The 18,464-nt window shown below is 40.7% G+C and overlaps 1 protein-coding gene and 1 pseudogene across 4 annotated transcripts in view; both read left to right on the top strand.

Annotated features, from left to right (window-relative positions):
- Window positions 1-11,343, top strand: part of LOC116597070 — a 48,870-nt pseudogene extending 37,527 nt beyond the window's left edge.
- A 498-nt stretch (window positions 11,344-11,841) lies between these two features.
- Window positions 11,842-18,464, top strand: part of RAPGEF4 (Rap guanine nucleotide exchange factor 4) — a 288,137-nt gene continuing 281,514 nt past the window's right edge. For 3 of the 4 annotated variants that reach the window (XM_032355960.1, XM_032355959.1, XM_032355962.1), the window contains exon 1: window positions 11,843-12,049. Coding sequence is in view for 3 of the 4 variants with exons in the window: in XM_032355959.1 (XP_032211850.1) it covers window positions 11,985-12,049 (65 nt within the window). In the remaining variant the exon portion in view is untranslated. Of the gene's footprint in view, window positions 12,050-18,464 lie in introns of all 4 variants that reach the window. The other variant, XM_032355961.1, reaches the window with a different exon arrangement.

The following is an 18,464-nucleotide window of genomic DNA, read 5'->3' on the forward strand; positions in this document are numbered from 1 at the left end:
ATTCTCTTAGTTACTATTTTCTAGATGATGAAATGATAAAGTTTAGATATCTATATCTGAGTCCAACTAATACTGTACCCCTCAAAAATATTAGCACAATCTGTTAAAAAAACACATTAAAGATTTTCCATTTTCATGAGATAGGAAAATATTGGCAGCATTGGAAAGAGTAATATCTTTCAACACAAAATAAGATTGATGTTAGCCAAGAAATTCAGGTAATTTCTAATCATGAGGAAAGTCAAACATATCTATATTGAAGGACATTCTGCAAATAACTGGCCCAGAGTCTTTTAAAAATGTCAGTCTCAGGGCACCTGTATAGTTCAGTGGGTTAAAGCCTCTGCCTTCGGCTCAGGTCATGATCACAGGGTCCTGGGATCAAGCCCCTCATCGGGCTTTCTGCTCAGCAGGGAGCCTGCTTCCCCCTCTCTGCCTGCCTTTCTGTCTACTTGTGATCTCTGTCAAATAAATAAATAAAATCTTTTTAAAAAATGTGTCATGAAGGAATTGGGAAAAAAAAACTCTGAAGAAGTTGCTTTTGATTAAAAGAGAACTAAAAAGGTATAACAGCTAAATGCAACATGTGATCTTTGAATCTTGGATAAAGCAGAATAAAGACAAAAAAGAGGAGTATTTTTTGGTATGTTGGAGAAATTGGAACATAAATTTTATATTAGATAATAGAATTGTATCAGCGTTAAGTTTCTTGAGTGTGATAACTTTAGAAGAAGGTAGAAGAATGTCCTTTTTCTTAGAAGATACATGCTGTACTATTTAAGACCATGGTTTCAAAATGTCTATCACTCTCTCAAATGTTTAGGAAAAAAATATGTGTGTGTATTATACATGGAGAAATAAAACAAATGTGGTAATAGCTAGTGAATCTAGGTGAAAGGCATATAGGCATTTATTGTTCTAGTTTTATAACTTTTCTGTAGGTTTGAAAATTTCAAATTAAAATTTGAGGAAAATAAATGAACTAGGAAAAATTTAGATCATTTATATTTAACTTATTTTTATCAAATTTCAAGTTTGATGGCAATTGGTAATCTTAGATGTTTTAAGTTATAAAAATATATGGAAAATTTGGCAAGTAGGGAGAGAATTTATCCATTACCCTATCATTTCTAATACAGATATTATACTTTTTTCTTCCTTCCCAATTTTTTCCTATGTGCATACATAAATGACATCACATTGCAACAATTTTAATTGGATAATCTGAATCATTTTCACCTAGTTTTCATCTAGTTTTCCACCTAATATTATATCCTAAGTATTTTCTATAATATTATATGTTAAGCACTCACAACAACCACTTTTAATAATTTCCTGGTAACTTTTGAGGAAATACATGCTTTCTTTAACAATTCCATAATTCAGGTTTCTAATAAGTTACTTTCAAAGAGTAGCTTTTTCCATATAGTGGATTCTAATCTTGGCATAGATTTCCACAGCTGAGGTGGCTGGATCAAATGACCATTTATGGAGGACTAGAAACACTCTGCCATGATTTATTCTTTTAAACTCCTAGTGAGTTAATGAGAGCTTACTGAAAATGAGTCATTCCAAGCAGTTACATTTCTTTGGGCCTAAATACTTTTTAGATTTCTAACACCTCTTCCTTGTCTTGTCCCTGTCAACTAGTTGGGGGACTTTGCGTCTTTCTTTGCCACAAACCATTCCTTTAGATGGCTTCTTTCAAACTAAGATCCTGGACACCAGAGGTCAATGAGAGTGGTAGAGGGTCTTTAAACTTTTCAACATTTCACCAGCCTAACAGAAATCATACATTTACTCACAATGAAGTTCATGTGAGTGAGCTTAGACCTGCAGTTTCTGGCCCCAGCTGAGCCTTGATATAACAAAATCTTGCCCGACAGCTCAACTGCAACCTGAGTCTCTGAGCCAGAACCCAACCCTGCTGCTCTCAGGTTCCTGATCCCATAAGATTTTGTGAGATAATACAAGTATGTTGCTTTCAGCTGTCAGTGTATAGAGTAATTTATTACATTGCAATAGATTAACTAATGCAGATTTTGGAAATGGGATGTGGCCTTAACAAAAACATGAAATAGACAAAAGACTTGAACAAGTGCTTCATAAAAGATGTCTAAGTAATTAATGAGCTTGTGAAAAGGAGCTCATCATTAGTCATCAGGAAAAGGCATATTAAAGCCCACAGTGAAATACCACTACACAAACACAAAAACACAAAACAGAAAGGTTAAAATTAAGCAGATTGACTATTCCAAGTGTTGCCAAGGATGTAAAGTAACTGGACTCTTATACATTGCTGGCGGGAGTATAAAGTGGTGCAACCACTTTGAAAAACTGATAAAATTAACAAAGACCTACCTAGAGCCGGTAACTACACTCCTAGGTTTATACCAAAAGAACTGATTGCATATATCCAAAAGGATAAGAGTACGTAAGTGTTCTTAGCAACTTCATTCATTATATGCCTAAACTCCAAATAACCAGGAGAACAGGTAAACAAAATGTGATGCAGGCAATGGAATACTATGCAATAAAAACAGGTGAAGCATAGTGCAGCAACTTGGATGATTCTCAAAGACATCATTTTGAGCAAAAGTAGTCTATCCTGTATGAGTCCATTTACCTGATTTTCAAAATCAGGTAAAACCAATCTGTAGTGATAAAAGTGACAGTAGTGGTTCCCGCAGGATTGGTAAGTTGTATTGGCTGGAAGATAAGAGGGAAGTCTTCAGGGTGATAGAAATGTTCCATATTTTGATCTGGATGGTGGTCTCAGTGGGCTATACATGCATGTCTTAGCCCATTCATGTCACTATAACAAAATATCAGAGACTGGGTAGATTATAAACAATGGATATTTATTTCTCACAGTTCTGGAGGCTAGAAATCTGTGATCAGAGTGCCAGGATGGTAATGGCCCTCTTCCAATGACAGACTTCCTTTGTCTTCATGTAACAGGAGGCAAGGGAGCTCTTTTGGGTCTTTTTTATAATATATATGCCCTCATGACTTAGTCACCTCCCAAAGGTCCACCTCTCAATACCATCACCTTGGGGATTAGTTTTTAACACATGAATGGGGGGCATATTCAAACCAGAGCAATGTGTAAAAAAAATTTCACAAAACCATACCCATAAGATTTGTTCATTTTACTATTATGTGTAGATTACATCTCACTGATACCTTGTTAAAAAAATTTAAAGTCTTCGCTGTGGTCCATAAGGCCCTAGGGATAGCATCTTTGGCTCCCTCTTTGACTTCATTTCTTGGCACTTTTCTCCTTATTCATTCTCCAAACACACTAGCTTTCTTCCGGGTCCTCTAACACATCAAGCGTGCTGCCACCTTTGGATTGTCTTCCCTGTGTCTGTAATCTCTGTCCTCAAATACCATCCTTCACTTTATTCAGGTCTTTGTCACAGTCACAGTTCTCTGGAAAACAGAGCCTCAGGCATGGACTGTTAGTGCTTTATTTGGGAGGTAAATCCAACATAGCTGGTCACTCAGTGTGTTTGTTTCCTAGGGCTGCTGTAACAAAGTACTATGAACATGGTCTCCCTAAAACAATAGACATTTATTGTCTTGCAGTTCTGGAGGCTAGAAATCCAAATTAAAGATGTTGGCAAGGCCACATGCCCTCTGAAAACTGTAGAGGAGATCCCTCCTTGCCTCTTCTGGCTTGTGGTGTTTGCTGGCAATCCTTGATGTTCCTTACCTGGTAGATGGATCATTCCAGTCTTCCTCTCTGTCATCATATGGCCATCTTCTCCCTCTGTGTCCTGTCTTTTCTTCTTACAAGGGCATCAGCTGTATTAGGTTAGGATCCACCCTGATGATCTCATCTTAACTTGATAACATCTGCAAAGACCATCTTTCCAAATAACATTCTGGGGTTAAGACTTCAGCATATCTTTTGGGGAACGAAGTCCAAATTATAACCCTTGGGAAGCAAATAAGTTTGGTCACACAGGTTGACTTCAGAGATGCTGTATGGAGAAACCAAATACTGGAACAGTCCATCAGAGGGAAATAAAAAGAGGAAGTTTATCTGCCCAGAATATCCAATCTCCTGTCTCCCTCTGGCCAAAGTTCATTCAGGGGAAATTAAATCCTCTGCATTTCTGTATTTCATCCTTTAGCCCCAATGGCAGTTGCTCAGGAGGCAAGGCCTATGACTTGGCATTTCAGCTGAATTTGGAGAGGGTTGGGAGAGCAGTCAGATATTCTAGACCTGTGGCTTGTGATCCTCAGGCAGAGAAACTACAGGGGTCTGCATGGAGTCTGTTAGCTGCTATAACAGCCAAGAAAAGCCAGTGGCTAAGGATGAGACAGGTGTTGTGTACATAGGCCCGTGCTCTGCTCAGACATTGCATTATCAGGAAGGTCTTTTCTGACTACTTTATATCAAATAGAATCCCCTTCATCATCTCTGTATTCCCTGATTTTGCTTAATTGTCCCTTGCAGAGTATCCCCACTGGACAGATCCTATATTTATATATTTATCTGCCTATATCTTATTTTCCCACTACAATATTCCATGCAAGTTGGGTATTTGTCTGTTCTCTGCTCCTCCTTCAGTGCCTAGCATAGTGCCTGACACATTTGTAGGAGCTCAATGAGTATTTACTGACTTAAATGACTGGATGAATTAATGGTGTAAAGAAATGAAAAGGGTTCCATCTCTACAGTCTTTTGGGAGGTAACTGAGTGGGTGGCAGTGCCCTTATCTTAGGCACAGACACACCTATCACAAACAGGTCCAGGTCTAGGTTCACCTGAAGGCAAAGCTCCACTGAGGAGCTGACAGAATCAGGGCTGTGAAGTCTCTGGTCCATGAGGCAGAGGAAGGGCTGATAGAGTTGGAATCTCCCCCTTGTAAACTCGAAGAGTTGAAAGGGTGTGGTCCCCCCTGCTCTGCAGAGACACAGCAAAGAATCCAGTTATTTCTTCTTGGCATCTTCCTAAGCCTCCTGAGTTATTTTCTGCCTCTGGAACTGAACTAGTACTTCTAATCCAGAAATGCTAATAAATGTATCTTCTTTAGTAGTGTGGCACTACCATATTTTTTTATGTGAAAATTGGCGCACCTAAACAAAAGAACTTAACTCATTATTTTATTGTACAGCCAAAATTTGTAAATGAAAACCCTCTGTCTTACTTCCTTCAAGTTCTGCATGCTCTTGGTTTAATATAATCAATAAGATTTTTAGTCACAAACTCTCTTTTCTGTACTTATTTTCTTTACGGAATCCACTATATAATCTATTTTTGAAATATGCTGGAGCCCATGTTACAGATGAAACGGAGATTACAGATGAAAAGGAGATTGTCACAAATGTTAGGTGGCTGTAATTCACTTGAAATTGTTTTCATGGTAATTTTCCCTATTAATGTGAAAAATGTGTATAATAACAAAGGCAGAGATTTTTCTGAGTTGGATAATATACTATGCTTCTCTCACATAATATCAAAAAGCAATGGCAGCTTGTTTTTTCACCAAAATAGATTTACTCCACTGGAAAATAGGTCTAAGACTAATGCTGTCACATGGTGACATTTTCATCCCCCCAAACTATTTACCCAAGCTTGTTATTGCCACTTTACCAAGTCAACTTGAAGAAGTGGCATATGGAACACTTCCACACATAAGGTGGCCTTCGTTCAGGCTTTAACTCTGGTGTGGTGCTGAACCTGATTAGTTCCGCACCTAGTTAGAGCAGAGCAATTTGCTTACCAATAATCACTGGTTCCTGGTTGCAGAGGAACTGTCCCTTCTGAAAATATGGCCAGGTGGAGGATTCAAGCTCTTTCACAGGCAATTCTCTGTAAGCAGGGGGCTCAGTGAACTGATAGAAATCACTGCCAGTTTTCTTTACAGAGATCAATATGCTTCTTTAGAATATAATTTTACTTCTGGAGCAAAAGACTTTTCTTCTCTTTTAGGACTTATTTCCATAACTAAGTCATAAATTCTAACTCTCAATAATATTTTTTTCCAAGAAGGTTTATTTTAACTATGCCTCTTGACTGTGTACTTTAATTTACCTTTCAGTAAAACAGAAGACTATTACTGCACATAGCCTCTTTTTAGGTAATATAAAAACTGACAACTTAAAATTTTACATTAGTTCACTCTGAATCTGGAAACTGGAAGGCAGTCACTAGATAAGCCCCAAGGCAATTTTTCGTTGTTTTACATATTACATTGTTTACTTAATTCCAGTGCCCCCAGACTGAATATATCTAAAATGAAATTAAAACTAATAGCTAATTCCTTGTTAATTGGCCCTTCTATGCCATAATGATAAAAATACCAAAAATAAACAATTCTGCTTCTAAAACTCACAAAGAAGCCTAATATTGAGCTTCTAAATATGGGTCATTTATGACTTTGCCTTATTGATAAAAATTTTTATGTTATCATAACCAAAATGTTAGCCACTTTCTTATCTCTGCTTATTGTTGTTTTAAGATTTTAATTCCAATAACCTCCTTCAAATTGACCAATTTTTGAAGTTTTAAACCAAGACCACAAATTTTATTAAAACCCACAAATTTGGCCTCTCCTAGTCAGTTATTTTTAATTATGCATTTCTTTTTCAGAAAGCTCAAGAGACCATGTGAGCTACACTTTCCTAATGAGTGTGGTATTCCTTACAGCTCCCAGATGAATAGCCCTGCCTGGAAAAGGCAGTTGTGTTGGTTGAGTAGGCACTAATGTTGAAGGTATGGAAAAGAAGTTGGCTTGATTCAATTTTCACTAGCCTGTCACAGATGCTAAATTCAAGTTTCATCTGGGGCACCAAAATAGGATAGATATGAAATTCCAGAGGGAGGTGCTAAGACGCAGGCTTTCAATGAAAATACCAAAGACCAGTTTCATGAGTCTACAACTTCTCACTGAAGGAAAAAATAAAAGTGCCTAGGAAGTGGAAACTGAGGGAGGATTTCATAAGGAGTATTTTCTTGGTGAGAGCAGTGTTATGACTCCTACCACCAAGAGTGGGTTAAAGAAGGGCTTCAATGGGCCACTTAGAGAACAGTTCCCTAAAGTTGAGGGCATGGGGACCATGCTCTCATTTGAAGAATGACAGAGATAGGTAGACATAGAGTGAATGGAGAAAAGATTGTGAGACCATGTCTGAAATAATCCTCAGGAAACTTTAGTGTTTCTTGTGGAGGCAGACCTTCCCTTATATCCCATATAGTCAAAATTCATATTTAACAGATGCCAAGACCCTTTAGTATAACAGATCTCAATTGATTGTCACCAGGTTCCCATGAAATTCAGAGGGCAGAGGCTATTTATCTGGATTGTACAGAAATTAATCATCACAACGGTAGTTAAGAGTTATAGAGCATACATTATGTGCCTGGAACTTATGCTGAATCCTGTTATCATCCTATTCATGCATAATACCATTAATGTCTCCACTTTACAGACGTCAAAACAGGGTCTTAGACTAAGTAATTCATGTAAGGTAAAACAGTAGAGAATGGAGCTACAACTTAATCTTGACTGTCTCCCAAATTCCTAACTTTGGATCTCTGCTCAGATGAACAAAATGGAACTTGGACATTAAGTAACTCACTCAAAGATCTACAACTAGTAATAACTGGCATTAGTGAACTTGGGTCTTGTAACTTTTTCTCATCTCATTGGAGATCTTCAGTGAAGATATCAGCTTTCTTATAGTAAAAGAATTCACTAATCTATAGGAAGAAGATTAAACAAATATTTTTTGTCAATGAAAAAACAGGCCTCAAAGGAAGATACTTTAAATAAATTATATTTTGTAGTTATTACATTTTTTTTAAAGATTTTATTTATTTATTTATTTGTCAGAGAGCGAGCGAGCGAGAGTGAGCACAGGCAGAGTGGAAGGCAGAGTCAGAGGGAGAAGCAGGCTCCCTGCAGAGCAAGGAGCCTGATGTGGGACTCGATCCCAGGACGCTGGGATCATGACCTGAGCCAAAGGCAGCTGCCCAACCAACTGAGCCACCCAGGCGTCCCTAGTTATTACATTTTAATGAGGGTATTTTTAAATATGTATAGCACTTTTCCCTTCCAAGTAGAAAAAGTAGCCTATAAAATAATGCTTTCAAGTTTGTATGAATGCATGTATCTCTCTGTCTATCTATAGTTGAGCCTTGAACAACATGAGTTTGAACTGCCGGGGTTTCACTCATATGTGGATTTATTTAGATAAATCCAGATGTACAGTAAATGTACTTCCTCTTATGATTTTCTTTTTTAAAAAAATACTCATTTATTTATTTGAGAGAGAGCATGCACATGCATGTGTGAGCAATGGGAGAGGGAGAGAGGGTCTTAAGCAAATACCATGCTGAGCACTGAGGCAGAGCCCGAGGCAGAGCCTCGGCAGAGCTGATCTCATGACCTCCAAGACCATGACCCCCAAGATCACGACCCCGGCTGAAACCAAGAGTCGGATGCCCAACGACCGGACAACACAGGCATTCATTCCTTATGATCTTCTTAAAAACTTTTTCTTTTTCTAGAAGAAAGAAATTCTTTGTTGTAAGAATATAGTGCACAATACATATAATATACACAATGCAGGTGAGCTGACTGACTGCTATTGATAAGGCTTCTGGTCAACAGTAGATTATTGGTAGGAAAGTTTTTGGCGAGTCAAAAATTATATGTAGATTTGGCCACACGGAGGTGGGGGTTTTGGGGACGCAAGGGTGGGAGGGTGGAGGTGTGTGTGGTGTGTATGTTTGTTCCCCTAACCCTGTCTTGGTATAAGGGTCAACTGTATACATAATTGAATGTAAGTAGCTAGTTATATGCATATTTTTATGGGTGTATATGTGATTGTACTTTTTTAAAATAGAAAATTCAGAATAAAATGCACTAAAGTATTAGAGTTAAATTATTATCTCTAGGTGGTAGAATTATGGGGAACTGTTACTTTTTCTCCTATAGTTTTCTTTGTTTTCCTCCAAAAGATCAATGCATGTTCTTTTTATTTCTTCTACGAGACAGGTTTATTATTTTTTATTATTATTTACTTTTTCAGTTTTGAGATATAATTTGTATATCACAAAATTCATCCATTTTAAAATACACTACTCAATAACTGTTAAATTTACAGAGTTGTGCATCCATCACCACAATCCATTTTAGGACATTTCCAGTTCCAAAAAAAGATTTCTTGGGCCCATTTGCAGTCACTCCCCATTCACACCCTCCAGACCCAGGCAATTCCAAATCTACTTTCTGTCTTTATAGACTTGCCTATTCTGGAAATTTTATCTAAATGGAATCACAAAGTATGTGGTCTTTTTTAGTCTGGCTTGATTTACATTCTTTGAAGGAAAGAAAAAGAATAAACATTCTCTGGTTTTTTGCCTTTCCCAACAAAACCAAAAAAAAATCCCTTATTTTCTTCCTCTTCTTAATGGAATGATCATGCAACAGCTCCTTTACTTTTATAATTCTTGACCAGCAGTCAAATCCCTTTTAGACTACAGGAGTAATTTGTAGAACAGCAAATTTATTCCTGACATTTAAAGGGTTTCTTCTATCTTTCTTCCACCCAAGTTTCCCTATTTTTACATATAAAATTATAACCATTTTGTTCTCACCTGGGCATCATTTTTTTACTTGCCTTCTATTCTCATTCTTTTGACTGAACCAGTGACTCCATCTCCAAGTGCAAGGGCTTTGGGACCCAAATCTGGTTCAAGAATCCTCAGTATAGCAGCTGGGCTCTTGAGAGCAAATTATCAATCTTTCCTGAGGCTTAGTGTCCTTGTGCTAGTGAGTATACTGGAGTTACTGGTACTTACCACTATGGCTGAATGGGGACATATGAGGGCTCTGGGTAAACCAATGATCCAACTGCTGCTCCCTTGAAAGGATATTCTTTAAATAATTCTTCAACTTCTATTTCAAGGAAAGGCAGATTCCCCATAGAGAAAATAGTGGCTTTGATGTTCCATGCTCCCTGGAATACACATTAGGATCCTTGAGCTCTCACTCCCACTCCAAGTAGCTCATCAGTGTCTTCCTTGCAACCCAATCAATACTCTCTCTGAAAGTACTGATACATACAATGTACTGTGTTTCATTACATTTTCAGAGATATTTGTCCCTTTTTGTGGAGTACTGCCTTGGGCAGCTGTCCTTCTGGCTTGGCTTCATAGAATGTTCTGAAGATTAAATAAGATAACACTTGTAGAGAACTCTGCATAGCATCTAACGCTTGGTGGATGTTCAATAAATGATGACTATTATTAGTATTATGGCCAAAAACTATGTCAACTCAGAACCTCTGGTAATGACACGTCATATGAAGTCATTTTCCCTCTAATTCCTTACATGTATTCTGAGTGAAGGCATTTTGAGAAAGCATTTGTTTGAAATGTTCTCAATAGCTCTTTATAAATGAATCTTAATAAATACAGGAGACCCATTTCCTCCTTCATACCTCTCTCATTAAAAAAAACAACAACAGAAATACATTTGGTACTCTCTGTATACTATAACATTTTAAATATTACTTACTTAAAACATGATAGAAATGAACAGGATGGAGGTCAACCCAGGACAAGTGCTGAGCAGGGAGGGTTGCTGAGGGAATATGCTGGCAGGTCTGAAACCAGATCCTGGCTATTAAGCAGAGGGGAAAACGGCAAATTCTTTGGAGCAGTTTTATTAGGATAAAAGAAATCCAGAATGCACCTGCTGTTTCATTCTCCAATCCTCTGGAAACTTCTCTGAGCAGGGGACTGAGGGCAGGGCAGAAGAGAAAAAAAACCAAAGTGAGGTTAGCTATGCGATGTTTCTTTCTCCATTATCTATCCCTAAATCACACCATAAATATAAACAGCGTTTGGCAATAATCCAGAAGATTTAACTTGTCCCCAAATTCCTAAATAACTGTTAGAGCTTAATTTGATTTTTGGCAGAATGTAAGCAAACAACTTCTAGGCACAACATTTGTTGTGTGCTCCCTACCAGAGACAAGCCCTAGTGACATGTGGGGCCAACCATCCAAGTTCACCTGAGGGCCTTGGGATCTTGCCGGCCCTCCCCAGACCCCCAAACCTCAGTTCTGCGTGTGGCTCCACTACTCCCCATTCTTAACTGTGTTTCTTTTCATCATGCAGGTGATGGAAGCCCCGGGAGGTCCCGGGCTCAAGGCCAGAGGCTGGGGCTTACCATTCCCTCAGTCACCGCTGATCACCACTGCAGCCCACTGGCTTCCCTTCCCTGCTTCCAACCACGCCTGCACCGGCTCTCCATTCCATTGCAGCCCTACCTCACCCTTCAGGAAAAACTGTCCCCTGGATTCCACCCTCGGTGACTAGAGTAGGTATTCCCACCCCAAGCCACGGTAACCTCCTCTTCATTCATTTTTAAAGCGGAAACGGGAAAGGTGAGCAAAAACCTCCAGCAAGTTTTGACACCCGCTGAGGAAGACTAACGGGTTTCTAAGGAAACAGAGAGGCAGCAGCCATTTTAGTGGCATTCGCCATATGAAAAATATATACTCTGACAGCCACCCCCTCGCCCCCTCCCCACGCGTGGCGCCTTCCCTCCGTCCACGCTTCTGAGGCCCGGAGGTGAGGGGCGCGGCCCAGGTCTCCCCGAGACGTTGCGATCACCTGTCGCAGGTGGCGGGCCACGCAGGGTCGCCCCTCGTCCCCTCCCCGCAGCGGGCGGGACCGCGGGGCTCCCCACCCCCCGGGCGCCGCAGTGCAGCGGCGGGCGGGCGGGCGGCTCGGGCCCTCCCGGTCCCCGCGTCCCGCCCCTCGAGTCCCCTCCCTCGCGGGCCCCCCGCCCGGGAGGCCGCGGGAGCCCGCTGGGAGGGCGGGCCCGTCGCCGCCGCACAGGTCTCGAGGCGGGCGGTGAGGAGCGGGTCCGCGCCGCGGGCTAGGCGGAGGCGGAGGCAAAGCGAGCGCGGGAGGTCGCCGCAGCCGGGGACACCGCGCGCCGCTGCCCAACATGGTCGCTGCGCACGCTGCCCATTCTTCCTCTCCAGCCGAGTGGATCGCCTGCTTGGATAAAAGGTAGCTCCGGCAGGGCCCCCCGCCGAGCCTAGGCTCTGCGGCGCTGCCCCTGCCCTGAGACCGCCGCGGGAACTACCGCCCGGGCCGCGGCCCCTCACCTGGGAGCCCCCGGCCGGGCCCCGCGCTGGGGAGGGGGCTGAGGAGCCGCGTCCCGGCCGGGGTTGGGGCGGGGGGGGGGGAACCGGGACCCCCGCCTCCCGTGGGTGCCACCCGCACGAGATTCTTCCACGTGGTGGAGAAAATGCAGGGCAGTGGGGTGTGGAGGCAGCGCCGGCGCTGCAGTCCCCCCAGCCCTTCTTCACCTTGTTGCCCCCCGCGCGCGCCCGCCAGCCCGCCGCCGGCCCGCCGCTCGGGGCTGCGCTCTTGGGTGGGGGGTTATTCTCCCTGGGCATCACGGGACGGAATAGCCTCGTACCTTCTTCCGGGTGTTCAGACCGTAGGGGTAAATGTAATTTAAGTTTTAAGGAGGGGTGCGGGGGAAAGGCAGGTGCGGAGTAACATTCCTTTTTTTGTTCCTGAAAGCAAAGTGTGAGGGACCCAGCGGAGCTGTCAAGTGCCTCGCTGAAATTCTCAGCTCCTGCCCCCGCAGCCGCTTGCTCAAGGGCTGTGTTAGGAAGGTCACGCGGGAGGTATTCTTCTGAATACCTGCTTCTCGGGAAAAGACCCTTACTCTAAAAAATTAAAACCGTAAAACACTGTAACTCCCGACGGAAGCTCTATAATGAGGAGGGTGCCCCGATGTAACTGCGAGCTGCAATTGTTTCCAGGCTCTGACAGCATAATTTTCTGTTTGTCCAGATTGTGGGTTTAACAGTAAACATTACACAGTATGTTAGCAATTATACTTTATTACCCTGATTAAAAGGTGATGCATCTGAACTTTTAAGAACTGAGCGAGAGATCTTGCGGAGTGAACTGCCTCTGAATTTTTGAGTTGGATGCGGCAGGGCAATGATTCATGTCTTGCAGCTATCTGCATGACATCTCTATTTGCATTTGTGTGAAATATTTTGGGCTCTGCCATATTGAAATTTTTACAATTAGCAGATTCGTAACCAGATCAAACTTGAAAATCTTCAGTGTGACATGCTCTGAATATTTTACTATTATAGGGCTTTGTCGAAAAAAATTAATTTGAGAAAAGCTAAATGTGGCTCATTTGAAAAATTAATATATCTGAGAAATAATCTTTACTTTCAATTACCACACAGTAGCAAGATTTTTTGGCAGGCAGTGCCCTATTTACTCGAAAATGATATGTACTAATATTAGAAGAATTGGTTGCAATAAATAGTAAGAGAATTGAAGTGATGGTTAAATCATACTGAATTATATAGAGGAACTAAGAGCATATTTAAGTGAAGAGCCTGCTAATGTGATAAGTAATCTAAATTTAATAGTTTAGGAAAGATGAATTATAAAAGAAGAGAAAAATCAAGCTCTTGTACTTGACATATAAATAGTAATGCTTCCTCACGAGTGAATTTTTTTAGATAATAGATTACATATTTCTATTTTCAGAAATGCACGACATGCCATTTTTTGAACAGTCGGTGATTCACTGGAAATCCTTTAGTCAATAAGTACTTATGGCAAAATCATAGAGCAATACTAAAACAAGTGGGGTATATTTGATTCTGTCTTTTCATAATGTGTATCTGCCCAAAATGATTTTGTTTGAAATGTATTTTTAGAACATAGAGCACAGTCTAATGCCACCATTCATAATAGGGAAAAATAATCTATCAGAAGTGGGAAAAGCCTCCACAAATACTGAGCCTAGCATTCACAGAATGCAGAAAGTGGATAATCAGTAAGTTAAGGGTTTTAGGCCCAGAGCGGACAGCTCCGATATTGGACATGTCACTTTTATTTCCTTGAGTGTCTGAAAAATGGAGATAGAACTATCTGTCTTACCAAGGATTAGTGGACCAAACAACAACAGCAAATGGCGAAAGTACTTTGAAAACTGTCAAGTGCCATGTAAATATTTTATTTTTTGGTGTTAAGATAACCTTGCATTTTCTGCAGTGTTGATGCTGGAATTCCTTTGAAGAACAGTTAAGGAGTGGCAATCTCATTTTAGAGGGCCACTAAAGGGGTACTTGTTTTGAAGTTGAATTTTTACTTAAGTTGTCTGTTAATTTTGTGGGGGAGGAAGAAGTTAGGACTTTCTAACTGATGGCAGTTAAGACTGCTCTTGGTATTTCTGAGAAATGCAATCTTGTTTGCTTATTCCAGGTACTGTGTTGGCATTGGGGATGCATGAGTGGTGAGGAGGGAAAAAAAAATGATGAGTTGCTATTTACCTGGGGGATAGGTGGTAGGGCTGGGATATCTACACACACAACCAACCACAATGCAATGACAAGGGCTTTCACGGAGATGTATGAAATGCTTTGGGAATGCAAAGGAGAGAGTCATCAGCTCTGCTTGGCCGGGATGCTTCCCCCTGGTGCATGCCTGGACCTTGGAGGTTGAGGGAAATTTTATCAGAGAATTTGGGGAGAGCATGCCAAGCAGAGGGAGGAATGTGAACAAAGGCACACAGGTGTGGCATATAAATATGCTAATTTCTTCCCAACCACAAATTCCTCTTGTGACCAAATCTAGAGCATAGGAACGTATGCTCCATTTTTCTAAAACTTTGGATTACAGACATCTCAAGCATAAAACACACACAAAAAAGAGGGTATGGCACAGGAACCCCTATGTACTGTTTGGGGATATGATGCTGGGACCTTTTCCATAGCAGCGAAATATGGTTTAGGTATAAGCATCAAGCAAGTGGCACCTGTTGTGGACAGCTAGAAAAAGAGGGACCCTCTTGGGAATAATAAGAGGAGTTAAAGTAGAAAATGCATGAGTACAGAAGTATATAATACAAGATGAAACAAACAGAATAAGAAAAATAAAGCCTTAGAAATGTTCTGTAGTAATGCCTAGAAGGTTGTAATAGACGGGCAATGCTATATAAACTTACACGGGGGGAGGGAACTGAAAAATATATAGATATGCAGATTAGGTTAAAGAAAGAAAGCCCAGAGTTTTTCATGTACCAAGTGTCCAAGTTCTTGGACTATGGTGGAATCAAGGGGATGAGATTGTATAAACACCAGTCTTACAATCGGAAAGACATTGAACATTTGGATGGATAAAAAGATATTGAAAAAATTCTCAGCAGACATATTGTTAAGCAAAACAAACTTACCACTGTTTCTCTGATCTTAAAATTTTTTTCTAAGCAGGGGCGGTAATTAGAAACATATTACATGGTACCCACTATTTGGGATTTAGGATATGTAAAATGTCTTTGTGTATGTGTGGGTGTGTCTTTGTGAGCTGATCATTGTTTAATTTTAGTGAAAATATTTTTCCCTTACGGATTTAAGTTTGCCACCTATGAATTTAAGACCCATTTGTAGGTCATAATCTTCATGGTTGGTAAGGCAATATTTCGAAGATATCACACACATTCACATATGTATAGTGAATCACTGCCAACATTCATCACTGTGGAGCAGGGGCCAGATCCACCAGCTGCTAGCGTGTCTCCTGAGCTAAGAGTTGTTTTTAGATTTCTGAATGTTTGGAAATAAACCAAAAAGAGATTACTGTTTTGTGACCCATTAAATTTATATAAAGTTGCAATTTCAGTGTCCATAAACAAAGTTTTATTGGAACACAGACACACTTATTTGGTTATGTGTTGTCCATGGCTGCTTTCACACTACACTGGCAGAGTTGAGTAGCTGTAATGGAGATTGTGTGGCCCACAGAGTTTAAGGTATTTACTGCGGGCGTGCCTGTGTGGCTCAGTCGGTTAAGGTCTGCCTTCAGCCCAGGGCATGATCCCGGGGTCCTGAGATGGAGCCCCACTAGGGCTCCCTGCTCAGTGGGGAGTCTGCTTCTCCCCTTCCTCTGCTCCCCTTCCACCCCTGCTTGTGCTCTCTCTCTCTCTCAAATAAATAAATAAAATATTTTAAAAAATAAAAGAAGTATTTACTGTGTAGATCTTTGAAGAAAAAGTTTGCTATGTCCCATTACAGATGAGAGAATCTGGCTGATTGACAGAGAAACCACTGAAAGTAAGGGAAATGGTCTTCATCTGGGAAGGAGTTTACCATATTTGATTTCTCATTCTGCAGTTAGAAGTGTAGCTTTGTGGGACAACCTCAGTTGATAGGCTTATTTGAGGATCACCGGTGATCACAGGCCAAGGCAGAAAATGAAGTCAACGTATAAAAATGTATAAAATGTAAAAGATGTATAAAAAAACAAAACAGCTGAGGAATCCTTTAAATTATTGATGTTTCATTTTTAAAACATGCTTCTTCTACAGTGTCATTGCATCTGACTTAATCCCCAAATAGATGTTGAGTTAACTCTATTGATGTGATTGAATGAAAGTGAAAGAAATCAAGGAACAAATTTGTTAAAAACCAAAATGCTTTGAGGCAGACATGCTGAAGGGGATGACTCAGAATCAAAGAAGACTCAGACACGGCCCCACCATTCAAGAAGACTGAAGATCAAAGAAACATGCAGAGCAGAAGACTGTCACTGGGGAAGGCAGGTGTCGACCCACACCCAGGCATATCCCAAGGGGGATAACGCTGGTGAATTTCCAGTGTTCACGGCTGGTCTTGCAATCTCAGATGCCTGATTTGTCAGCACATCAATAATTAATACATTTTTTTCAGGGGCCTATACAAAGGCACCAAACTCTCAGAGATTGTAAAACCAGAAAGACAGTTTATTAATTTGAAAATAGGATGAAAGGGGAAGACACTCACATCCTTTGGCTGATGTACTCCTTCTCTAGGCAAGCTGTGTGGGAGATCCACTTGTTACCAGAAGCTGGTGTTGTACTTTTACAGTGAGAAACAAAGCTGCCAGGAGATCAGGACACTTACAACTTTTGGCCAACTCCCTCTCTTCCTAGAGGAACAGAGCCCAGGAATTGAATTATAATCAGAAGATTGTTCTGGGAATCCTTCAGGACAGCTTGGCTGTCATCTCTTCCAGTTAGATGACCATTACAGGTGCTCCCAGAGCACACTTTGTCCAACACTATAATATCACAAGCCAGACTCCATCACAATTTCCTATTTCCTTCTTTTGCATCCCTTGATGTCGGTTTCTGTGTTTTATTCATCATTTTACCTTCAGTTTTACTGCAGCACCTTGACTGTAGATAAGGTGTTTATCGGGTAAAGGTGAGATGACCAGATGCATCCTTCTTCTCCGGGATGGAGTGGCCTCTGCAGTCTTGCAAGTGAGTCCTTGCACTGGCCCCACCTTTGTCTTGGAAAAGGCTTGGATGGGCACCATGAGCATCTGTCTCTGCTGCTCCTTTTGTGTTTCCTTGTCTGTTGTGACTACTTAAAAAAAAAAAAAAAGACATTGCATAATTCTATTCTGATCTATTACAGAAAAAGGTTATTATGGAAAATTTCAAAATACACAAAAAGAAGAGAGAACAGGATGTTTCTCTTATACAGCCCCCCACCCAACAATTATCAACTCACAGCCAATCTTGTTTCATTAATCTCTCCATTCATATCCACTACCTCCAGGATTATTCTGGTGCAAGCCCCAGAACACAGTATTATTTTATCTGTAAATATTTTAGTATATATCTAAAAGGTAAGGACGCTTTATGATGAAAACAATATCACTGTCACACGTTGAGAAATTTGACCTTGGTTTCCTAATATAATCAAATACCCGGTCAGGGTTCAGATTTCCCCATTTATCATGTAACTTTTTCTTTCTTGCAATTTGTTTGTGTTAGGATCCTCATTGTTTCTATTTAATTGATGATGTTTCTAAGTCTTTTTTAATTTCTGGGTTCTCTTTCTTTTTCTTCCTTATAGTAAATTTGTTGAAGAAACAGGTTTGCTTTTTTTTTTTAAGTCTGAATTTTAATTATGCCTCCATGGTGTCTTCTAATACGCCCCTTTATCCCCTGTATATTCTGTGAATTGATATTTGGATCTAGAGCTTCATTGGATTTAGATACGATTTTCTGGGAACAATACTTTACAGAACTGTTATATACTTACATCAGGAGGCACATAATGTCAAGTGATCACTTTTCATGATGTTAGTGATATGTTGTTTTTAAAGTTTTCTTGGTGCCTGTCTTATATGCAACTTACTGGAGGACATCTCACTGTAGCCCCAAATACATGGGAGCACATGACATATATGTGTGGAGCAGAGGATAACGCAGCCTACTCTGTAATCATGGTTAAATTCTGTGGTGCTGATCCTGACTGCCCTAGGATTTTCAGAAATAGTCAGGCAGAGCTGGACTCAGACTGGAGACACGTGATACATGGTATGCCCATGGAGTGGTGGGCCAGGAGAAGGATGCCTAAGGTCCATCACACCCTCGGCCCTGCTACCT

The sequence above is a fragment of the Mustela erminea genome, chromosome 8 (genome assembly GCF_009829155.1).
Source record: "Mustela erminea isolate mMusErm1 chromosome 8, mMusErm1.Pri, whole genome shotgun sequence".
In the NCBI taxonomy this organism is placed as follows: domain Eukaryota; kingdom Metazoa; phylum Chordata; class Mammalia; order Carnivora; family Mustelidae; genus Mustela; species Mustela erminea.